Below are 25,211 nucleotides of genomic sequence, written 5' to 3'. Positions count from 1 at the left end.
CAAAGTGGACCTGGAATAATGTACAACAGCAGGCATGAATAAATTCATAGGCAATTAGCTTTTTCAAGTAACCTAAAGCAATACAGATAATGGAACTCATTCCTGTCAGGATATATGTCTATGCTATCTGGGTTATGCTCTCAGGCACAGCAAAGATGCTAACTGTTTGCAGCAAGTGATGCAGTGTTTAATGCACATGCTCTTAATGTTACAGTGTGATTTATGTTTCTGCTGTTATGTGCCCTAAATAATCCACAACCAAATCCCCCACCCCCATGCACGAAAAGTTCTATGTGTATAAAAAAAGTGAATGTAAATGTATTAAGGCCTTCACAGAAATCACAGTCCCTCAGAGAGTTCGATTTTTATCGCTGTTATTATATGTAACTTGTTTGTGATCAACAAGTACTGTAAATGATCTCTCAATCTATAAATTAGTCACATTATTGTTTTAGACAGATTTATTGTGTTTAAAAATCAAGGAGGCCCTTTTTGCTGCTCTTCCCTCATGATGATCACATATTTGATGACTGTCCCTGGTAACAAGTATTAAAATTTCTGCCATGTCATATCAAATTCCCCATATGAGTATTGGACAGTCACACAGTCAGGGAGTGTTATGCTACTAGCTCTTTTATAGATTTTTATTAGATTGTAATTTTGAATTCTTTGATTTAAATAGTCTATTTACAGTATACGTGGTAAGTATATGTTACTGGGAACCAACTAGACTGCCGACATTTAAAATATTGAAGGCAGAGACAGAATCTCGATATAGTGCCTGCAATAAGGGCACTTATGGTTACAGTACAATGACATCATGTGTTTTAATGATTCCGGTGGTTGCACACCGGCACAGTAAGACAGATGTGTTCCCTCACAGATGGTCTTTGTAATTGGCAGGTAAGGTAATTTTGAAGACACTAAAGTTTTACAGCATCTGATTCCCACTCTGTGTATTAATCATTTACTGTAGGATCTGAAGGTGTTTTTAAAGATTTCCTGTTTCAGTGGGATACCCAAAATTAAAGACTTATAACTCAACAACAAAAAATGTTTGGTATCATTGTAAAGAAAACTTTTCACATTTTTTATGATATAGATTATGATAAAGTCTGAGACTCTCAGCTTAAGAAACTGCTGAAAAAATAAATAAAAATAAAATAAAATAAAAATTGAGCCAAAAATGTACCTTTTTTCTGATTTTACATGATAAATCTCTTGGTGAAATAAAGTGGTTCTGAAAAACTGCTTTTTTTTTGTTCCCAATCATTATACCCGTAACTGAGTAAAATTTTGTGTTGATGCGACAAAGCAATCAAAGTTCTAGCATTAAAAAAAGTGCTAGTGTACAAAAACATCTCCAAGTGTCCAAAAGCCTCTCCAAACAAATAAAACATAATAACTGTACATAAGAACTAATTACACATGCAAACCTGCAGACATGATTTTAGAAATGAGATTTCACAGAATGAGTACCTTTTGACTCAATGAGTCTGCATCAAGTCTGTGTCATGTACTGGTGGCCACATGTAACACTGTGTTTCGTGTGGGTTATCTAATGATCTGTGCGTGGACTCGTTTGAAAGATAATCGCCTCCTCCAATTAATGTTGTGTGATATTTTATGTTCAGTTTATTTTTCGTGAGATGAAAAGTGAAAGCGTGGCATATAAGAAAAAGCCACATAAATGTCAAAGACATACTTAGCAATTACTCACTATATTTTTGTCTGTGAGTAAAAAAGAAAAAGAAAAAAGGCTGGTTGTATTCTACTCTTTGAGAGCTTTTCAACAACATATGACATATGGCTTTTTGATGAGTTTGATGTTTTTACTGATTGCAATAATATGTACAGTGCAATATGTTTCATAAATGATCAAAACGGAACACTTCTGATTCGTCTGCAAATTTAAACGCACTTATTTTGGTCATAATGCCTACATGCATTGTAAAGTAGAGCTTCTAAGCTTTCAAACGATACCTATTTTGTGTTGTTCAAGACTGTAGTTATATTTTTGACAAGAATCTTTTTTCTCATGGGCTCATCTAAACTTAAATGGTTAATAATTAGATTCATGGTCAATAAAGCTGGAATCATACAAGAATTGTGGTGCAGATATTAATAGTGTTATGCATACCAAGAAAATATGCAAAAATTCATTATATTTCATATCGTATTTCATATTTTATTCAACGTTTTTGATAACAACATGTTTTGTTGAACCCCCAGCTGATATACTCAAAATATCAACATCTTCTTAGATGAATTGAAGTATGTCTGTTAAATACATGTAATATGTACAAGTACTTTCATATAAATATATAAAAATACAAATATTATAAGAAATAAATATATGATGATGGCAAGCGGTCCAGGCCCCGAAGCAGCCCCAAATTATGATGCTCTCTCCACCGTACTTCACCGTTGAGACGATGTTTTCATGTTGGTATGCGGTGCCCATTTTACGCCAAACGTAGTGCTGCGTGTTCTTCCCAAACTATTCAACCTTAGTTTCATTAGTCCAATCAAAATTTTAAAGTGTGGCTTAAGTGTCTACATACTTTTTGTGGGGCCACTGTAGATCTATTAGTCATAGAAAGTCCTTGACTGTCAAATCTTGCAGATATTGTTTCCTTTACAAATTCCTACCTGAACCACAATAATGTCACACATGTCTAAGAATTGAATGAATTGAGGCAGCTAATGTTATGTGTGAGACATGTAGGTGTAATGACACATTTGTGGATTACCCTTTTTCAACATGGCCCACTTCTGATGATCCTGAATGGTTTTTTTTATTAATACCCAGATGTTTTATGATACTGCACTACACCAGTCACATAACTAAAAAGAATGAAAGTAGGTGGACAATTAACTGCTTTTAAAGGTGCTTGCTCCTGTTCCAATGGATTCTTGTTCTCCCAATCATGAAACCGTAAACACAGAAATGTGATGTTTATTAAGTCAATAAATAGTAAATAAACATATACAAATTAAAATATTTCACAAATATCAAATACTTAAAAACATTTCACAGTTGATAAAAAATAAAGCTCTGTCCTAGTATTTCTAGTATTCAATAATCGGAAATAGCTTCAAAGTAAATAAAGTTAGCTTTTTCTCAGACTGTTAGGGTTTTCTACGACTGTTCTCAGATAGTGTAACTTTGTGATGACTGTGATTCATGCCTGGAAACGCATTTATGAAGAGAATGAAGAGTTATTTTTTCCAGTATTCAGGGGACAGCCATTTCCATTTCTCAGCCTGCAGGAAAAGGAAGTCTGTTATTACAATTAATTGAAGAGTCATTTATTGATTAATTAACTGCTTTACAAGCTAAACACTGAATTGCAAAAAAATCATATTCTTAATCCATACATTTGTTGCTAAAAAAATCGTTTAAACAAGTTCAATTTAAACATTTGGTGCTCCTAGCTGCCCAGAAATTACACACTTCACCTTGACTTTTTCTGGTTAATTTGTATCACCCATATCAATTACATATGCATCTCACATACACTCACCTTAATGCCTCTGGCAGAAAAGATGTGCTTTGATTTTAGGTCGGTTAGCGTCTCATATGTATTAGTTTGAGCTGATTTCTCCTTGTCTCTGGCTGTAGGCCGTGCATCTGGAATCTGCTCGTATGTGTCATCCACGTGAATGTGATTAGGAACGGATTCGAGAGACACCTCAGCATACGCAGCATCATTCCATTGCATGTTGACCATTGAAATTCCCTGCCCTGCTACGCTTTGGTTGCAAGATGTTCCAGCTAGTTGATAGAGAGAATTATTGCATAGCTTATCCAGACTGTTGCTGAGACTTGGCAACCTGTTGGTTGGTGGATTACTGAGCTGTTCCCCCTGTGTGTGAGAAGACAGGTGGGGTTGGCTTTTCCTGTAGAACTGTTCGTCTTGTTCATTGTCATCATCCAGGAAAGGCAGGGACTGACTTCGGCAGTTCGGCACCATGAGTTCGGAGTATATGGTTCCTTGATTTACAACAGGGTTTTTCTGTAGTCTTGGGCCTTTGGGGTGTGCTCCCTGGTTGACCCTAAGAGCTATAATTGAAATGTCCTCAGTGGACGTTCTGACTCTTTCTTTGGGCCTCTGCAGTTCTACCTGAGTATACAGCACGTTTTCTGGGCTGTGTTTGATTTCCAAGGAGGCAGATTTTATAGGAAGGCTTTTTCTTGGCACTGGAGGTACTGACTGTGGAAAGAAATCACAATTATCCAGATGTGAATCCACAGTCAGATGTTTAAGTAACATGTACTGACAAAAATAATATTGAAGAATGCATAGTAATAAACAAATATTAAAAACCACATTAAAAATTTGGTCTTAAGTGTCTTTAACCACTTTGAACAGTACACAATTATTTTTTTTATTTTTTTATCAAGTTTGATCAAATCCTTACTTATATAAATCAATGTAGTTTATAAAGTACACAGTTAAAGATATAGAAAGTTGGTTCAAAAATAAATGGAAAAATAAGAATATTTATAAAAAATAAATTAATAAAAATTCTTTCAAAAAGTATTTAAATGAATGTGACATACCTGTGTGTTTCTGTTGCCTTTGGGCGGCAGGGCTGGAGGCTGCAGGATCTCATTGGTCTTTTCACACTGATGATGCCAAATATCCTTCATAGCTTTCACACTCACACCTGGCTTTTCCCTCTGGTCAAAATGAACCACATCATACAGGTCGCTTGTGGAAGACTGCAACACACATATAAACACACATAGAAAAGATCAGATATGCACAGTAAACAATAAACTTTTTAAACCAACATGTATGATTTAGTGAATTAATATAGTTACAAATAATAAATAATTAAATAAATAAATAAACATTCAGTTACGTACTTGTTTGGTTGTAGCTACATAATGCAATACAAACTGTATACAATTTTCAAAATATAAATACATACATATATTTATACATAAATAACATTATATACATTATAAAATTAAATTATAACACAATATAATGTTATATAAAATAATATAATATACAGATATACAGTTAAATTACAGATAGAAAAATAATAATTATATACACTGAAAAGGGGTCAGTTATAATTGCCACATTAAGAAGATATTTTTACCTGATCTAGATCTTAAATTCTTTTTAATTTTTTTAATTTATTTTTTTTATTTTTTATGGTGTAACGTAATGTATACAGGTTGATTCAGTCATGTTATAATTTTTAACTTGAATAAATCCAGTTACTTTAGATGTTACGATGAAAAGCACATTCTTAGGTTAACATTTTTTTGTATACATTAATTAATCATTAATAAATAATAACAATAATATAATATAATATACAGTAATATAATAGGAATACATTTAGCTAAATAATAATATAAAATTGGTCAATTATTATTGCTGATCTATACCTTACAAATTCATTTTGTTGGTGTAGTAGCCTAATTTATTCAGATTGATTCAGTCATGTTATATTTTTTTACTTGAATAAATCCAGTCATTCTAGATGTTACCTTATGAAGCACATTTTTAGGTTAACAGTTTTTGTAATATAATATTAATAGAATAATAATAATAAATAAATACTAACAATAATATGTAATTAATAATATAATATAATATACAGTTAAAATACAGTTAGCAAAATAATAATAATAAACACTGTGAAAAGTGGTACATTATAATTGCTACATTAAGAAGATATTTCTACCTGATTGATACCTTAAAAATTCATATTGTATTCAGGTTGATTCAGTCATGTTAAATTTTTTAAATTGAATAAATCCAATTAATTTAGATGTTACCATATAATAATATAATTAGAGTTAGCAAAAAGGCAATATAATACAATCTTCAACACTAAATAATTCAAGTATTATGATGAAATATAACTTTATTTAAATGTGGTCGCAGATGTGGAGGGGTAGAGAGTTCACCTCAAAACATGACAGTGTCAGATACTCTCCAAAAGGTTCAATGGGGCTTGTCTTGTAATACTCGATCAGGCTGGTCAGTGTATCATGCATCTCTGTGTCGCCCGTCACAATGAAGCGTCCCTCTTTATTCTGATTGATGACAAAGTGCCGACATCGATCACGACCTCTGAAAAACAATTATTAATACGGTTAAAATACAATTTCAAAATTATTCAACAAATACCATAAAATAATGACCCCCCCAAAATAGGTTAAATTCAACCAAAACTTTGCATTTGAACAGTTTCCTACTTTGCTTAAAGGAAATGCAAATATCTGGTTATAAGCAAAGTCATTTAAAAATAAAAAAATCTAAATGGTACACCAGAAAAGACCAATGAAGTCTTAATTGAATGTATATAGAGTAGCCATTAATATTGTTTCAAAGTGTAAGATACACAAACTCACTTATATGACAGAATGTATCCAGTGGCTTTATCACTGAGCCGAATGAGGAAGCAGCCCAATTCTTTGTCTTTTAAATGCTCCTCTGTATCCCTGTGAAACATACACAATAGAGGAATAATGAAATGAGCTCATATCCAACTAATACTGCTTTTATGACAATATTAAGACTAGTGTAAGCGTGCATGTTTAAACTGAAACTTGAAGTTTTCAGATTCCAAAATGCTATAAAATGCTATGAAGAAATTCTATTTTAGTCTTGCATTACATAAAACAATTAACGAATACCAGATGCTTTATTACAGTGTCACTTAAAGGGATAGTTCACCCAAAAATTAAACCTATATGACTTTCTGTCTACCTTTACTTGCATTTTTTTCCTTATAATGAAAGTGAATGGTGTGTTCCATGGAAGACAGAAGGGCATACGGGTTTAGAGGAAGTAAATGATGTTTATTTATAATAAATGTCTATTGCTTGTTCCAATAGTTGGGGCAGCTAAAGAAGCACTTCTTACTTTCTGCTGATGAATCCTTGGAACCATTCTGGAAAATTCCCATTATGTAGAATGAGAGGTGCCTGGGTCTCCGTAAACCACTTGAGGGCCAGTTTCCTCAGCCTGCTCTCTGTGTTTTCTGTCTGGATGTCCCTTACAGGTTGCCTCTGGTCCATCCTCACTCGATCCTGTTTCAATCCAGAATTTGAGACAACTTTGTCAAGGTGAGACTACTTAGACAATGCACTGGATGTCCAATGACACTAGACTTGATAGTGCCTTTCCACACCAAGAACCTCATTTGCCTATTTTCCAGGCGATGTCATAAAATGCCTGTGGCGTTCTCAACACAGCTATTGTTCTTGTTTATCATGCCAGAACCGAAACAGTTCGGCATAGTTACATTTTACCACCTCTGCACTACCTTTCTCAGCTAAAAAATTTCCTATGAATTTCTTGTACTTCTACATCACAGCTCACCAGCCTACTTTTACTGTAATACTAGATTGTCAGAGACAGCTAGGCCAAATTAGATTATATGACAAGCAATACAACCATTTTAAAGAGGTAAATTACTATACAGTGAAGGGTCCCAAAAAGTATTTGGACATTTAAAGGGATAGTTTACCCAAAAAAGAAAACTCTTTGATCATTTACTCACCCTTATGCAATCCCAGATGTGTATGACTTTTAGAAAAATAACTCAGCCCTGTAGGTTCAAAAGGACTTAAAAATATATCTGTTTCTCACCCACACATATCATATCGCTTTTGAAGACATGGATTTAACCACTGGAGTCTTATGGATTACGTTTATGCTCCCTTTATGTGCTTTCTGTAGCTTCAAAGTTCTGGCCACCATTCACTTGCATCATATGGACCTACAGAGCTGAAATATTCTTCTAAAAATCTTCATTTGTGTTCTGCAGAAGAAAAAAAGTCATACGCATCTGGGATGGCATGAGGGTGAGTAAATGATGGGAGAATGATCATTTTTGGGTGAACTATTCCTTTAAGCCACTCTTTAAAAAGTATAAATGTCACTACATTAGAAGTAATTGCAAATGATGGTTAAGAAAAGTCAAGTTAGTCCTTAGAAAAGGTCTTGCATAATTTTGCAGATGCCATTTGTTTTGGTATTTTGTTCCATTTGTATCTAATGCAATAACAAATACATTTAAAAGTGTGGTTTAAGTGTCCAAATATACAGTATTTTGAGGCCAATGTATATCTTAATTAAAAATCTAAAACATAAGTCATACCTTGAAGCGAAACATCAGGCAAGAGTGGAACCTGTGAGATTTGGGCCTGCTGTTGTTCATTGGATGTGTTCTTGTGAGGTAGTTGTGCTGGGATTTAGAGCTGTACTGTCTAACACAGTGTGTGCTGGTCCACAGAGATCCTAAGAAGAGACAAAATATAAAACCTTCATTTATTGTGACCGCATCAGTTTATCTCATTTCTGTGGAAGACTTCCATGGAAAACCACTTGATAACAGCAGGTTTCTTTTATTTATTTACATAAAATTTACTTATGGAACAAAATATGGATAATTTCACACAAAACGATTAATAATTTTTTATAATGATAAAAAAAGAGACATAATCACAAATAAATAATCAATTCAAAACATATCAAGAACAAGAGCATGGACACCGGAGACATACCTGTTGGCGTGCGTTGATGCGTGCAGTGTGATTTCAGTGTCATGTTGTTGAAAATTAAAAATGTGCTCTGCCTCTCACACATCTGATATACTTCTGAAGAAAGAGAGGACATTGTGAAGGGGTGCTAACAGATACAGACTGATATACTTCGCTGACATTCACCTCAGATGTCGTTCCACAGGGTTTGGAAAATTAGAGTTATACAGATGGTTGCTTAGCTCACGTATGTATGACAGCGCGCGGGAGGGAAGGAAAGAAACAAAAACATTCTAACACAGATCACAGAGTTTCTTGAAGAGAAATGGAACAGTGTAGAGGAAAGAAATGTGGTCTCACAGCACACACACACACACACACACGCACACATTTATTTTTGTAGTGGTGGGTAACATACTTGCAGGAAGTTGTGTAAACTTCAAGAAGAAGAAACTGCTACCTATTGGCAAATATTGAAAACACAATTAAGACACTTCTTTAATACAGTGGTCCCTAAAAGTATTTGGTCCTTTAAGCCACATTTTTTTTTTTAAAGTATGATTGTCACTGCATTAGAAAACAAAATGGCAAATTGCATTTTGAAGGTTTGAAGTTTATGGCCATTTTTAAAAATGATCACACTGAATTGACGACATTAGGTCAAAAGTTTTGCTGCTGAAATCGGTCTGTGCTTACCGAAATTTGAATCACTGCCCCCAGTGGCCAAAGCTGGAAGTGTTGTTTAACATATAGGCGTATGTGTGCTTCAGTTTCCACAGAATGGTGCCAAAAGTGAGTTGTATTTTTAGTTGTAAATTATGTAGTACAGTCAACAGGAATGCATATTTTATTAAAAGCCCAACCCTACACCTAACCAGTCAGTTATGTAATTTTAGAGTGAGAATGCAACCTCCAGATCAAGCTCACCATTGTTATGTGAATGCAATTACTTCCTGGTTTCCATGGGACCAGAACTCGTGTCTTGGAAGTTGCTCGCTCAACACGCTATCAGTAGCGCCAGAAGAAAAGATGACCACAGTTGAAATTATGCAAAAATGACAGATGTTGGATGGCGCTTGAAAGTAATTTGGCAGAATGGGGTCGATTTCAGGGTACATGAACTTTCGGAAGCAACATGTCGATTTCCTGTGTGATCATGTTGAAACTTGAGGGAAGCTGACCCCATACAGAACATAAACTTAAAATGACCATGGGATGAGTTGATTAAAACTAAATGCAAAAATGGTTTAGAAAAGTGAAGTATGATTTAATATTATATCGATGCAATGAAAATCATCAATTTTAAGTGCACTTTAAAGTGTCCAAACACCTTTTGTAACTCATAGACATAAAAGATTTGATTCCAGCAGTTTAAACAAGCTTATTGAGCTATTTGTTACTGAAACTATTGCATACAATCTTAAAAGTGAAATCAGTGTCATGCCAGCATTTAGCCGCCATACTGTAGTTGGCCACCCTGCAAAGACTCAATCATAACAACACATGGCTGAGTCATCATGGTTAAAGTGTGTCTACTGTAGCTCTGTGGTTTGCTCAGCCTGCCCTGATCTATTCCCCTCATGTGTGGGACAAACAGCCTCCTCAGACGTAATGTGTCACGGTGTACAGGGTTCTTCCTCACAACTTCCATCCAGTGTGTCTGTACTGGGGTTACTTCATCAATATTGAGTGGGATTACTGTACATCATCTGTTTGATCTTTGACTTTAGGGATAGTTTAGGGACTGCAGGGAATACTGGAATACGAATTTACTGTAATTTCCCTTGTTTGGTGCTGGTGAATCACTAATTGTGTATTATGGCAATCCCCTCCAGCCCAAAGCCACTCAATAAATTAAAAACCGTATGAATTATCAAAGGGATTGTTCACACAAATAATAAACATTCTGTGATCATTTACTCATCTCAATTTCATTCCAACTATGATTTTCTGTCTTCCGTGGGACACAACTTGACAAAACTTAGTTCTTTTACATGTACTTTAAAATTCCGAAACTGTAACTCCAGATTGTTCAAACATTAATAAGTTTGGACACCTATTTTCAATATGTAACTTAATTAATTATTCATGGGCAGAGTGACAATTTAACCAGACATTCCTCAGAGAGATTTTATAGTTTGATGTTGACAGTTGATGTATGCATCTAGGTTTGTGTACCCTCGGACCTCAAAGGTGAGAGAAATACAGGTAAAAAGAAATAAAGACGCTTCTCTGTGAGACACAATGACAATTCAAGTCAGACTGCTTGACATTTCAAAAGGTCAAAGTGACAGTTGCTTCTGCTTGCTGCAGAATTGTGTGACATCTTTTAAGAACTGAGACAACTATCATGAAAAATAACAGAAACAGAGATAAGATACAGTATTAATTGTCATTAAATAGCATTGCAATGGTGCATTTTAACTACAAATATACAGTATGGAAACACAAAAGGCTTTGTAAGTAATAGTATGTAAAAAGAAAGGCTAAATTAATCATCAAGGATTTCACAATAATAATAACAAAAACCTTCATCAGCATTTTGTCTTGTTTTCCAGTAAAAATACACTGAAAAAATGATTAGAAAATATACTTAATTTTTTATTTCACAGGTTTTTGCACACAGTTTTTCCAAGTAAATTTTAAAGGTATAAAATTAAGTATTCAACTTTATTTTATGACATAATATTAATTAAAGTAAGTAAATTTAACTTAGGTTAATACAGTAACTTTTACTAAAAAATATGATTTACATGGTACTTAAAAAAACATAGCAATTTTTAAATGAACATTTAATTAGAACACCACATTTTGAACTTTTCTTATGAGCACACATTTAATCACGTCCCATGAAGCCTTCCACAGGGAAACTTGACGCATGTGGTCTATTAGACAACATCACCTTGAATTACAGACGATTGTAACATGACACAGGGCTGTGCACTGGTGCACAAAACACGATGACGTTAACAATCAGCAAAAAAAGTATCATGAACGGATCATTTTGAGTAGAAAATGATCTTCAGACTTCACAAAACAAGAAGTTATCAAGCATAACATCAAAATCAACAATAAAAACGGTGTAAATAAACTTGCAAACAGTGAAACCATGCAAGCTTATTAATTAAATAAGCCTGGTGCATGCTGGGAACACCAGCTTCGAAACATCAAGTAAAATTTACAAAAATTAGCTAATAAATATGACAATGTTTTCTACTTTAGGATTGATACATGATGATGCATTGTAAATATGATAAACAATCATAAATAATATTTACTTAAAAGGTAGAGCATTCATTTTTACATGTTTGAACTGAGTACAAATGTAGAATTTACGTAATATTTTTAAGTTCACGCTTAAACAAATTTTTCAGTGTAGAAAGTACTTCATCTAATCTGCTATATTTTCTTCACCACAATTTTTTTTTCAGTGTATCTAAACATCCTTAAAACAAGATAAGCTTATTTATTTGAGAACATTTAGATTTGTTTTCAGTTTTCATAACTTATTGAAATATTGCTTTTTCTCATTTTAAACCAACATTTTGTGAGGTTTATGCTTAAAAACAATAAGAATTGCCAATGGGGTAAGAAAAAAAAAAACGTATTTAAAAATTCTCTGAACACAAGTAAAAATATACTGTTATACAATGATGTTTTACATTAAAATGAGATAAAATGAAAAGCAGTACCAAGGGAGTACTACCAAAATTTACAATTTAATTAATATGCAATTTTTTTATTACCATGACCATATTTTTTCACAATACAGTAATGGAAATTGGGGGAGGGGTGGAGGTGATGTGCGTAACTGTCATGAAAATAATGTCACAATGTAAAAAATATCTTAATGGCCCTAAAAATTGGGTTCATTTTAAATGCCAAATATACATTTGTATTAGTTGCTGTTGATTTTGGAATAAAACAGGACCAGGACATTTTCTTAACAGGTTTTGTGAAAATCACTCTTATGCAAAACAAACAATATTGCATTTTTAATTTTTAATTTAATTTGTAATTTCACTTGTGCCAGTGGTATCAAACAGATGTCACCTTAAGAAAAGCTCTCAGCTGGTCTTGTGGTACAGGAAAGGAGAGTGTTTCCCTCTGTCTTTCATCTCAAACAAACAGTTAATACAGGAACCATGGCAACCTAAATATGTGGGGGCATGGAAACACACTGTTTAAGTGATTACAAGGAAAGGTTAATCATTGTTTCATTATTGTTTTAACATACTAAACAGTAAAAACAGAATATTATATTCAGAGATACAGAGGCACAATTAAATAATGTCCTGTTATGAGTATCATAGGCCTATACAGTGGGCCCAAAAAGTATTCTTACATTTTTAAGTGTAACTTTAATGTCCAAATACTTCTGAGCATGTCAGCTATTCCTGTTATATGTTTTTTTTTTTTTTTTTTAACCAAAGGTGAAAGCAGTAATCTTGTTTCTGTCAGGTGAGGTTAGAGTTTAATGACACAGTCCTCTCGTCTCATTTGAATGACACATCCTGTAGTGAGAATCACTTTCACTCTCTTCTAATTAAATTCATGGGCATCATTCATGTTTCCAGTAATTCCAGTCACTGCAATGGAACAGAGCAGAAATTTCCCAAAGTCTCCATTTTCCAAATGGAATGTGAGATTCATCGTGATGTAAGAATATTGTCACAATTTCAGTATTTGAGTGTTGAGTTTTTTTTAAAAACACAAGAGAGGACAATATGAGTAGACGTAGACTGACATTGTTTAAATGCTACCAAGGCATTTTGGAAAAAATGAAATAGACATATATTTATATAAACAGCAATCACACACTACAGCAGATCTACAGATTGTGAGAGATATAATAAAGAATGACTCTTTTGCTCCCCCGAATGGTCGTGGTTTGCATGAGTTTATTGTACACCAGGCCCAATATCATTCACCTCACCTCTAACAGGTGATGAATAATATCTTGATCATTTTAATTCTAAAACACATTTTATTGCCTCAGTTTATGACGATACAAAATGTAAAAGTACACCTTAAAGGTCATGGACAATGGCAAAATATCCTCAGTCCTGACACACAGCAAATTATTTTTGCCCATGTTAGTGTTTTTTTTCTTCTTTTCTCTGAGATAACACAAGCTATTATTTTAAGGCCTGTGTATCCTAAAGAGGACATCTTGTGTTTTAAACATTATTAGCCTATATGTTATTTTTAAATATAGTATAAAATCCTAGACATCACATCTCTGAGATGTCTGTTTAAAAGCGTTTCATCTGGAAAGCATCACAATCTAATAAACGTCTGCTAAACATCTTAAAAAGATCAGATTTACAAACATTTTAAATCATAAATGTCTCAAAGACATCAGCTGAATGTCTTATTGAGATCCAAGTGGAAACGTCTTACAGACGTATTGCAGATGAGAAAACAACCTAAAAAAAATACATCTTCTAGATGAACATGCACATGGTGTAGCTACAATATAATATAATATAATATTGTTATATTTATTGTATATAATTTTAGCATGTTATTTATTTATGTACCATAAAATTCAGTGATACAATAATGAAAAAATAAAGGCCCCAACATCTTTTTGATGTGTCTTGAGAAAATCTTATGTATTAAAAGTGCACTCAGTAATTGTGTCCTCATTAAAAAAGTTTTACTCCTTAAGAAATGAATAGTCATTTTGAAACATATGTATAAAATCAAGACTACAAACATAAGATGAAGACTCAAGTCATATCAGTAACCTTATAAAAGCTGTTTTATTCTACATGGAGAGGGTCCACACATGGGGGCTGCGATGTTAGAATCACATGACCAACCGAATTCTACTCGCTTAATCTCAGTAACCGTCCTGTTATTTGACAATTTCACTCATTGACTAAATTAATCATGGCTGACTGTGAATTGTGAATTTTTACAATGGCATCTGAAACTGAAAACTATTGATTTTAAATGATTCTGCATCCACACTGCTAAGTGTCAGTGTAAGACCAAAATGACAAAAACAAAAACGTTACTGAGTGCACCTTTAAAGTATGTGGAAATATGTTAATAGGTATTCATATTAGTGTTTTACACAATATTTCCAATCAACTAGAAATGACTTTTGTGACAAAACCAAGAATAATAAATGCTGTAAAAAAAACTGTTCATAGTCAGTTCATACATAATGTTAACAAACAGAACATTAGTGTAAAGTATTACCAGTAATATGTATTGTCTATTAATATAATAAATTAAATTAATTTAATAGTTTATTATTAAATTAAAGTACAGCTATCTATAATTATAATTATGAATAACTAAAGAATTTATACTCTCTCTCTCTCTCTCTCTCTCTCTCTCTCTCTCTCTATATATATATATATACATATATAGTATAATTTATTTAGTTATTCATAATATATATATATATATATATATATATATATATATATATATATATATATATATATATATATGAATAACTAAATAAATGATAATATATATATATATATATATATTTACATATAGTATAATTGATTTAGTTATTTATAATATATATATATATATATATATATATATATATATATATATATATATATATATATATATATATATATATATTATGAATAAATAAATAAATCAACTAATAACGCTTTTTACGACTAAACCACATTTCCCATCATCCTCCGCTGCAGCACGAGAATGGAAGTCATGTGTCGTAAGGCGGATGGAAACTTCGTATCTTGCGGATAGAGGAGAAGAAAGTCTACAGAAAGATGCACGAAGAGGATGACAGCGCTCCCAGTCCCAGCAGGAATTCTCGGATCCTGGCGACCAAGTCTCTAGATGTGCCCGACTGCGATGGCACGAAGGAGCAGGCTCCCAAATTATGTGGCTACTTGAATAAACTGCACGGGAAAGGGCCCCTGAGAGGGTTTAAAACGCGCTGGTTTGTGTACGACCCGAGGAAATGTTACTTGTATTTTTTTAAGACTCCCCAAGACGCCCTGCCGCTGGGACACATTGAGATAGCGGACGCATGCTTCAGCTATGATGTGGAGGCAGAAGAGGGACTCTTTGAGATCCACACCGACGGCAAAGAGTTCCTGCTCAAGGTACAAATACGTAATACATCTTAAATAATCATCTCTGTGACCATGAGGATGAAATGCATGAGCATGTTTACCATATATACATTAATTGCACTGGACTTCATTACGAAAGATTAATTTCTTACAAAACTAATGAACTTTTTATGAAAAAGTGTCCATCCTGGGACTGTCAGTCATGTTTACCAAAACCATATGATCATAATTCATCTCTAAAAAAAAGTCTTTTTAGTTTTAATGTGTGCAATATGCAGGGGTGTAGATTCCCTGTAGATCTACGCCCTTGGCAATATGTAATAATAATAATAATAATAATAATAATAGAGGGCTGTACTATACGATACGCATTGCATTACACGTCACGATTCGATAAATTGCAATACATCACGATACGATACGATTCAATTCCAATTTCTTTTCCAATTTCTTTGGGTATATTTCAGTTATATACTGATGTCTGATGAAGAGCATGTAGCTCGAAACATCACCTTTTTGTCTCTTGGTGAGCTCATTAAATTGATTTGGAAGTTACAGTGTGCCAAGTTTGTTGTGTGTTTACATGATATGAATACACAAATAGTTGAATATAAATATCGACACATGGATCTATAGTATCGAGACAATATCATGAGAAAAAATATTGTGATATTTGTTTGTATCGACACAGCCCTAATAATATACTATTATTTTACAGTTAAACTATATATACTCTCCATTTTGAACTTGACTGCTTGCCTAAAGTGTATTTGAATTAAAGCACACATACAGTAAACAGAAGTGAATGTGTAGAAATTCAGACACTGGCTCAGTAATTCGGCTGTTGACAGGATACAATATAACATGCTGAACAGTGCTCTAAACATCTTGTCTCATAGCTGGAGAATGTAGGACGATAACACGAGATTCTTGTTATAATTGAGCACTGCGCTGTACTATTGGGTTTGTCCTCTTAGCAGGCTGGAGAAATAGTTTAAGAGATTAAAATCTTTTCATTAATGCAACAGGATGTCAGTTTCCTAACTTTATTTCTTGAAACTGTATTACACATTTTGTACACATTAAAAGGACACATTGACTGAGAGGGCTGGGTATCGATACAGATTTCCCAACTTGATTCAGTTCCGATTCACAAGTTTTCGATTCAGTTCTTTTTTTGATACAAATTGATTCTGATTTATTTGGGTATATTTAATTTATGTCCATTTTGCATAATATGAAAGAAATTCTCTCTCAGCTAATGCTGTAAATTATACAGGGAAACTTCTACCGTGGTACATTACAAAAATATTCATTTTAAAAATGAACAACAGCCAGGGGTGGTCTGTAAAGAGAAATCGGCCTGGGATTTTACATAGAAACTGGCCCAAAAGTTGTTGAGTGTCCTTTTCTGTATACGGTTTGTGACCCGTTCAAGACTACGCGGCAGCCCATTTTAGCTTATCACGGCCCTTTCGGCCCCATTTCGGCCCTTCAGGAAAAGTCCCAGTTCTCCCGATGGCCAGTCCGCCCCTGACAACAGCCTAAATTGTTTGACAGATATAATAATTAACAAATCCAAACCTGAAATAGACTTTTAGTAGGCTAAAAGTAAAAGATCCATCTTTGGATTTTAAGAATTTATATTAGGATCATTCAGGTGAAGATTACAATTAATTGGAAATTAGAAATTTTTTCCCGGGCCTATATTTACCAGTATTCACACTTTTCTATTTAACCCCTTACACCCTGAAGGAATTTTTAAGGACTTAATGCTTAAATGGCATACCCATAAGTAAGCGCTAATAACTAAACAAAAAATAGCAAAGAGGGTTTTTTTCAGAAAACCTTTCAAAATTTGATGAAACTATATTTTGATCATGCTCAGAGACGCATGATATAGCACTGCTGACAAAACACACAAAACATGGGTACGACTAAAAATACGCTTTTCAGTTATTATTCATGTTTGGGCATTATACCTTTTAGACAATAAATATGGACGGTCATTAAATTAACTTTGGTGTTATTCTCCAACATGTCAACTATACCAGAATTTTTTGTTTTGTTTTAAAATAATTATGTTTATGATTGACATACAATAGCTTATGCTTGTCAGTGAGGTCTAAAATGTTACTACTTTTGATATTGGCAACAGTGAAGCATGATCTATCACAGGGTTCTTCAAAAAGTTCATGAACAAAAGCGTTTAGTTTTAAGTAACCTTAATGAACTGTATGTCAAGTTTAAAAATCAGCACCCAGAGTTAAAGACAAGGAGAACAACATTTTGTGAACTGAGGCCAAAATGGTGTGTGCTGGCAGGAGCATCTGGAACTCACACTGTCTGTGTTTGCACATATCATCAGAACATCAAGCTGATGGTTGAGTCAGCAAAGCTAAAAGTGGATTACAAGGGCCTGCTGGTACTTCTAGTCTGTGTCATAAACAGTTATGACTGCATGCTTAACAAGTGTGACCAGTGTCCAGGTATAGATGCCTTACTTCAGATGCTTGAAGAGTCAAAGATGACACACTTCCTGATAACATCACCTTTAAGCAGTGGGTTATGACTCACAGAGCAGAACTGGGAGGGTAAAATGTTCTTAAGTGTCCTGACAATAATGCCACAATGTAGGCTTCATTTTATTTATGCAAAATACCATTTAAAATGTATTTTGATTACTTTGGTGTTAAATATGACCAGGATATTGTCTTGACAGGTATTGTCAAGTTGTCTAAGGGTGCTTTCACACTTGGTTAGATTGCTTGGACTGAACCTGAGTTCATTTCCTCCCCCTCCCACTGCCTGTGCTGGTCTCTGTTCACATTATATTATTTGGGTCTGAACCGCGATCCGATTACATTATCATCAGTGTGAGTACAAGCAGCAGCTGTTTACCACTATAACTAGGCAACAACTCAAGAAAACCTCACTATGTTAAGTGAAATATTAAAGTTTGTCTCTTTCGATTTACCATGAAAACTTGCCATGCATAGAACAACACTTGTGGTTGTCTCCCGCAGATGCATTGCAAGAGATGTGAAGAACGTGAGCTGCTGTATAAAGGGGATTTATTTGGAAACAAGCAGGAATGAGAAATGCATCATACCATAATAACTGCGAATGGGAGTCTGCAAAGACGTGAATTATACGTCATCACAAGCGGTTCACTTCTGTGATTTGGTATGATTGCATTCATATCAGTTATGAACCGTACCCCTAGACCACGTTTTCAAGCAGACCCGGGTGCTGTTTGCGGATGTGCACCCGAGTTCTGAAAAACAAACTGAATTTTGACATCATTTGACCCCAGGTGCGCACCAAAAGTGCTAGTGTGAAAGCACCATAATGGTTATTTAGTTAGCATTAGCCCCATTCACACATGCAACCAGGTAAATTACAGGAAAATCGTTGGGTTGCCTTTACTGGCAAATGTACCAAATGCGCTGTTCACACGTACCATCAATAAGAAAACGTATAGGTAACGTTACAACTTCGCATTAAGGAAAATTGCCAGAGAAAAATGAACAAGTATTTCCAAAAGGGTTGTGTTTACACATGACCTATAAATTGGAAATTGTAGGTCATTTTCTGGAAAAGACTGTATGTGTTAACACGACTATTGTCTCAAAAAGCAGAAATAATAATAATAATAATATTGAAAATAATTTCTGCGTAACGCTGTCATAAACATTAACATTATTGGCCGTAAAAACCCCCAATATCATTTCTTCTCTAGTTTAAAGCTTTGATGGTACTTATTTGTTTTCATTGCTATAGTGCAAACAAACCTTTCATGCAAGAATATTTTTGATTACAGCTTTTTTCTTTTCACATGTATTTTGATTTTCACACTACGTACAGATCACTGAGCTGTAAACTGGAACTGAGAGTGAAACAAGCTTGTCGGTTCTCAAAGCAGACACCTGTGATCCTGTTCCTCCTGTTATACCACAAAGCAACAGGGCAGAAAATAGATGTTTAGTTTCACACTGCTTTTATTTCCTTTGAAATGTACAGGCGCCCAACAGGCAGGTGATGCATTACTGGCTGCAGCAGTTGCAGCAGAAACGCTGGGAGTTCTGTAACATGCCTGGCCATCGAGACAGCCGGTGCTCTCCCACCCTGTTTTATCCACATATGGGTCTGGTGGCCAGAGATGCAGGTGAGGCTTAGCAAACAAGCAGCAGATTGTATGCACTGGAAAAAAGATAACATGAAAGAAATATAGAAATCAGCTGCTTTTCATGTTCTCCTTTTATCTATGGAACTTTTGATACTGTTGTATATGTTTGACATGAAAGGACAGTTACTTAGTCTAAACAGACTTTAAACCTGTAGTAATCATCCGAGGTGAGTCAAAGGTCATGAATGTGATGAATTGCATACAGCCCATTTACACTACCAAATTCTTATGAATGGGCTGTCTTCATTTATATCGATGTTGCTTGACATGCAATGGACTATATAATAGGATGCAGATGGTGCAATAACCGGAGAAGAACCTCAGAATTAAATTGCAACTGTCCCAGCCCATTAGCGCATTGAACTTGCGGTTTTGCAAACCCACTTGCGCCTAGACTTCACGTATGCTTGCACGAAAATACCAAAACTTCATGGCCGTGCCCACAGTCTTTGCACGTATCGCATAGCGCTGCTCTTAAAATAGGGCCCAACATATCTAACAAATGTAGTTGTCTAATGGGAGACATGGTTTCTCTCAATTGCTCTTTCTTTTGCCAAACGCTCAGGCAGTTTTGTGATTTTTGATGTATGAGAATTGCTGTAGCATTTAGCATTATTTTAGAAGTCAGTCAAAAAGGCAGAACCAAAACAAAGAGAGAGTGTGCTTCCTCCTTATTACCGCCACTTTGCAAGTCAAAGGCTTTTTTAATTTACATAAAACAAATGCCCCTGAGTATCTCTTAGTGCAGTGGTTCTCAACCAGGGGGCCGGGACCCACTAGGGGGCCTCAGCACACTTCCAAGGGACTAAAATAAGAAATATTAAAATAATTAAAATAATCCAACTTAATTAAAATACTAAAAATTCTTTAAGATGTATGTTCACAAATTATAAACAGACTCTTTCTGAAACTTCTAGAATCAAAAATTATCCATGATTAAATATTTTAATCAGACATGTCAAGTTTTGGGCAAGGGGGCCTTCAAATATTGTCTTGGACAGTGGGGGGCCTTGGAGTCAAAAAGGTTGAGAACCACCGTCTTAGTGCATTAGTCAATTAATTCAAGTGATCAACAGTGTTGTTTAGGGATGGGAATCGTTAGGAATTTAACAATTCCGATTCCAGTTTCTTAACGGTTCCGGTAAAGATTCCAGTAGTTCTTTTGAGGAAGAATTATTTGAAAATGAGAAATGCAATTCTTATTGGATTTACTGTCCTCTGCAGGCTGTTGCCAAATGATGAGTTCCTTTCTACAGAGCAGATATAAATGTAAAAAAAACAATTTAAAGGTGTGTTTGCGACTTTTTTGTTTCGCACTGTAAATTCAACAGAGCCGGCTCATAAGAGTCATTTGTTTGTGTGTTTTACGCTTCTGACCCAGTAGAGGGCAGTGCTGCTGGACTCACTGTCAGAGTATTTCAGTACGGTGTTCCAGCTGGAAAATTCACGCAGGGGAACCGTTAACGGAACCGAAAATCACGATGATCATCCGATTCTGGTATTTTGTAAAGAATGGGTCCGGTTCTCAACAAGAACCAATTCTCAGTTCCCAACCCTAGTGTTGTTAATGTATGAGGAAAAAACACCAGACTGTCACAGTTGAGATATACACATAAATGTTGGTAATTCAAACTATGTCTGAATTGTGTTTTAAGAAGCAACGCTCTTTGAGAAGCCCAATGAGAGCATGGAAAGTGTTCGGAGTGACTTTGCTGTTGAGATGGACAATGATGGACTGGTCGGGGTTCAGTCTGTACGTAGCCCTGTTGTTCAGCCCACTGCAGCGCTCAGTTCCCTCAGACACTGGGGCTCTGAGATCAGGTAAAAGCCTCGGACACAGACACCGGGATATACTGACAGAAACATGCAGATAGCTGATAATTATTTTTATGTTATGGTGGTTATGTGGCCTTCAAAAACGTGTGAAAAAGAAAAACTGATCCTGGAATTTCATGCGGTATGGCACGCTGTTAGGCGGTGCTGGAGATGCATGATCAGTAGGGTGCAGGCGTGTCTCATTCTATGAGCAAACACTGATCTCTAATCTGATCTCTAAGTCAACCTTATAGTGTGAGCTAGAGATCTGCGCCTGCGGGTTTCTCATGTATGGGTTCGGGTTTGTAATTAATGAAAACTTAAATCATAGGACTAGCAAAGGTAACACCCAACACGCCAGTGTAGAGTCACATGGGGTAACCTCCTCGTGGTCACCATAATGTGGTTCGTTCTCGGTGGGGCACGTGGTGAGTTGAGCGCGGATGCCGCGGTGGATGGCGTGAATCCTCCACACGCGTTATGTCTCCGTGGCAACGCGCTCAACAAGTCACGTGATGAGTTGCGCGGGTTGATGGTCTCAGACATGGAGGCAACTGGGATTCATCCTCTGCCACCCTGATAGAGGCGAATCACTATGCGACCACGAGGACTTAAAAGTGCACTGGGAATTGGACATTCCAAATTGGGTGAAAAAGGGGAAAAAAAAATCCAAAAAAATAAAATATGAATTCACATGAACAGTACGTCTGTTAGCCTTTCAGTGACAGCTGAAGGGTGTGCAACAATGAATGAGGAGGAAATATAGACATTTTGAATTAGAAATTTCTAAAGTGCCTTAAAAGTAAAATAATTAGTAATGTGATTACTTTTTTGATTAATAATCAGTACAGTAATCTTTTTACATTTTCAGATAAGTAATTCGTAATTTGTAGTGGATTGCTTATTTTGAGTAACTTACCCAACACTGGTTAATACATGTGTAATGATTTAAATATGTTTTATGTTGTTAAGACATTTACTTTCCATTAGCCTTGATTTCTACAAACTGTTCAGTACACACACGCAACAGTCTGTAAATGATCAGAAAAAGATTGTAATTTGTACAAATGTTAATGAGGAGTACAACAGCGGCAAAACATCTGTTACATACATTATGTAGAAAAAACAGCTTGTACATCCAAGTGAAAATTGTTATATTATTTCATGCAGATTTGCATTTCTGTGCGTTGTGATGCAGTTTAAGAAATAAGGAATCTGTGTTTTTGTGGGAGTGAGACGAGTAAATAATACTGTTTCTGAAATCTACGTCTAGCTGTCTTTATATGCACTTACATTTCACAACGAGTGCAGTCCAAACGAATTTTGGAACTGAATGCGTTCATGTGTAAAAATAACAAGATTCGTTGCAATTCATTTGTAATTGTGACGAGGAGGAGGGCGTGGCCGGGCTGTGAGTGTGCGCGTCTGGTGCTAATCAGCGGGAGAGAGATAAGAGGAGGAGTCGGGAGTGCTGGAGAGAGAGAGACGTGTGTGTGTCGTCATGTTGTTATGTTCCAGTTCAGTGTTTTAAGTTGTAATTAAAGTCTTGTGGCGTGTCAGTCCGGTTCCTGCTTCCTTCTGTACCGACGAACGAGAGGCTACCCAGCTGGCCGAGGACCATGGTCGGGAACCAGAGTTTTTTTTTTTTTTTCTCCCTCTGTCTCTCCCGCCCCCTTTTCCTCTCCCCTCCCCTCCCCTCGTCCTACCCAGGTACCCAGGAGGCCGGGAAAACCAGCTGGCGACGTGGCCGAAGGGGCAGCTCCTCCCCTCCAGGAAGGGAGTAAGTCAGTCCAGAGCTTTCCCCGGCCTGAATTAGGCAGTGGGGGGTATGTGACGAGGAGGAGGGCGTGGCCGGGCTGTGAGTGTGCGCACCTGGTGCTGAGCGGCCCAAACAGCAGGAGAGAGATAAGAGGAGGAGTTGGGAGTGCTGGAGAGAGAGAGACAGACAGAGAGACAGACAGAGAGACAGACACAGAGACAGAGAGACAGACACAGAGACAGACACAGACACACACACACGCGGAGCTGTGTGTGTGTGTGTGTGTGTGTGTGTGTGTGTGTGTGTGTGTGTGTGTCATCATGTTGTTATGTTCCAGTTCAGTGTTTTAAGTTGTAATTAAAGTCTTGTTGAGTGTCAATCTGGTTCCTGCTTCCTCCTCCACCGACGAACGAGAGGCTTGTCTGCCACAGTAATATTTTGACAGCCTTAATTAATAATTATTATCATTAATATTACTTATAAATATGAATAAATTAATTAATAATAAATATAAAAAATTACTGTTACTTTTTTTGTTTCCTCATCTGTAGGTCGCTAAAAGCGTCTGCTAAATAAATAAATGTAAATGTAAGAACAAATGACAATAACTTGTTTATAGCCCATCACATAAATCTCCCTAATTTGCTCCTGCTCGATCTGGAGCATATCATTTCTATATTTAACCCTGTACTGTTTATTAATGTTACATTTATATCCATATTAAAAGTTATCTTACACTTTAATTTCATACATGGAAAAAAGTGGTAAACTGCATTTGTTACTTCAAGGATTTATATCTACTTGAGCTAACCAATAAAAATTAATTTTGTTGGTGTAAAGTAATTTTTCAGGTTCATTTTGTCAGATTAAATAATCATTTTTGAATTGAATAAAACCAGTTAGTTGTAGATGCTACCACATGAAGCACATTTTTAGGTTGCCTGACAAAACAGACTCAACAGACTCAAAATTAGGGTCGATACGCTGATGTATTGCGCTTGTTATTATTGTCTATTGGACCAGTGGTTTGGGTATTTTGAATAAAAATGTTGCCACTTTTAATACTCTTTACCGATACATTTATCATTAAATCTGTATTTAGAACAAATTTCATATACATCTGTATATTAATTCATCTTATAAACTCAAAAAAAAAAAAAAAATAGAAACATCCTCTCACTTTCAACTGCTTTTATTTTCAGCAAACTTAACATGTAAATATTTGTATGAACATAAAAAGATTCAACAACTAAGACATAAACTGAACAAGTTTCACAGACATCAAAATCAAAAGTAACCGTCAGTATCTGGTGTGGCCACCAGCTGCATTAAGTACTGCAGTGCATCTCCTCCTCATGGACTGCACCAGATTTGCCAGTCCTTGCTGTGAGATGTTACCCCACTCTTCCACCAAGGCACTTGCAAGTTCCCGGACACTTCTGGGGGGGAATGGCCCTAGCCCTCACCCTCCGATCCAACAGGTCCCAGACGTGCTCAATTGGATTGAGAGCCGGGCTCTTTGCTGGCCATGGCAGAACGCTGACATTCCTGTCTTGCAGGAAATCACGCACAACAAGCAGTATGGCTGGTGGCATTGTCATGCTGGAGGGTCATGTCAGGATGAGCCTGCAGGAAGGGTACCACATGAGAGAGGAGGATGTCTTCCCTGTAACGCGCAGCGTTGAGATTGCCTGCAATGACAACAAGCTCAGTCCGATGATGCTGTGACACACTGCCCCAGACCATGACGGACCCTCCACCTCCAAATCGATCCCGCTCCAGAGTACAGGCCTCGGTGTAACGCTCATTCCTTCAACGATAAACGCGAGTCCGAGTCACCCCTGGTGA

The 25,211-nt window shown here is 35.7% G+C and overlaps 2 protein-coding genes across 3 annotated transcripts in view; one reads left to right on the top strand and one right to left on the bottom strand.

Annotated features, from left to right (window-relative positions):
- Positions 1 to 2,874: 2,874 nt before the first annotated feature.
- On the bottom strand, positions 2,875 to 8,817 carry LOC127435976 (hematopoietic SH2 domain-containing protein homolog). The gene is made up of 8 exons (XM_051689832.1): positions 8,546 to 8,817; positions 8,140 to 8,279; positions 6,900 to 7,066; positions 6,386 to 6,475; positions 5,939 to 6,104; positions 4,568 to 4,729; positions 3,528 to 4,217; positions 2,875 to 3,267 (listed from the first exon to the last, which is right to left on the bottom strand). Exons 1-8 carry the CDS (start codon positions 8,655 to 8,657, stop codon positions 3,223 to 3,225), a joined length of 1,572 nt encoding a protein of 523 aa, XP_051545792.1. The 5' UTR covers positions 8,658 to 8,817; the 3' UTR covers positions 2,875 to 3,222.
- A 6,406-nt stretch (positions 8,818 to 15,223) lies between these two features.
- Positions 15,224 to 25,211, top strand: part of tbc1d2b (TBC1 domain family, member 2B) — a 31,861-nt gene continuing 21,873 nt past the window's right edge. The window contains exons 1-3 of one of the 2 annotated variants that reach the window (XM_051689518.1): positions 15,224 to 15,630; positions 19,624 to 19,768; positions 21,448 to 21,610. In XM_051689518.1, the coding sequence (XP_051545478.1) occupies positions 15,292 to 15,630; positions 19,624 to 19,768; positions 21,448 to 21,610 (647 nt within the window). In that variant the 5' untranslated portion in view covers positions 15,224 to 15,291. Of the gene's footprint in view, positions 15,631 to 19,623; positions 19,769 to 21,444; positions 21,611 to 25,211 lie in introns of both variants that reach the window. The other variant, XM_051689516.1, reaches the window with a different exon arrangement.

The sequence above is a fragment of the Myxocyprinus asiaticus genome, chromosome 46, assembly GCF_019703515.2.
Source record: "Myxocyprinus asiaticus isolate MX2 ecotype Aquarium Trade chromosome 46, UBuf_Myxa_2, whole genome shotgun sequence".
Lineage (NCBI taxonomy): Eukaryota > Metazoa > Chordata > Actinopteri > Cypriniformes > Catostomidae > Myxocyprinus > Myxocyprinus asiaticus.
The sequence above is the reverse complement of the archived record's forward strand: the minus strand, read 5'-3'. Positions and strand labels throughout refer to the sequence as shown.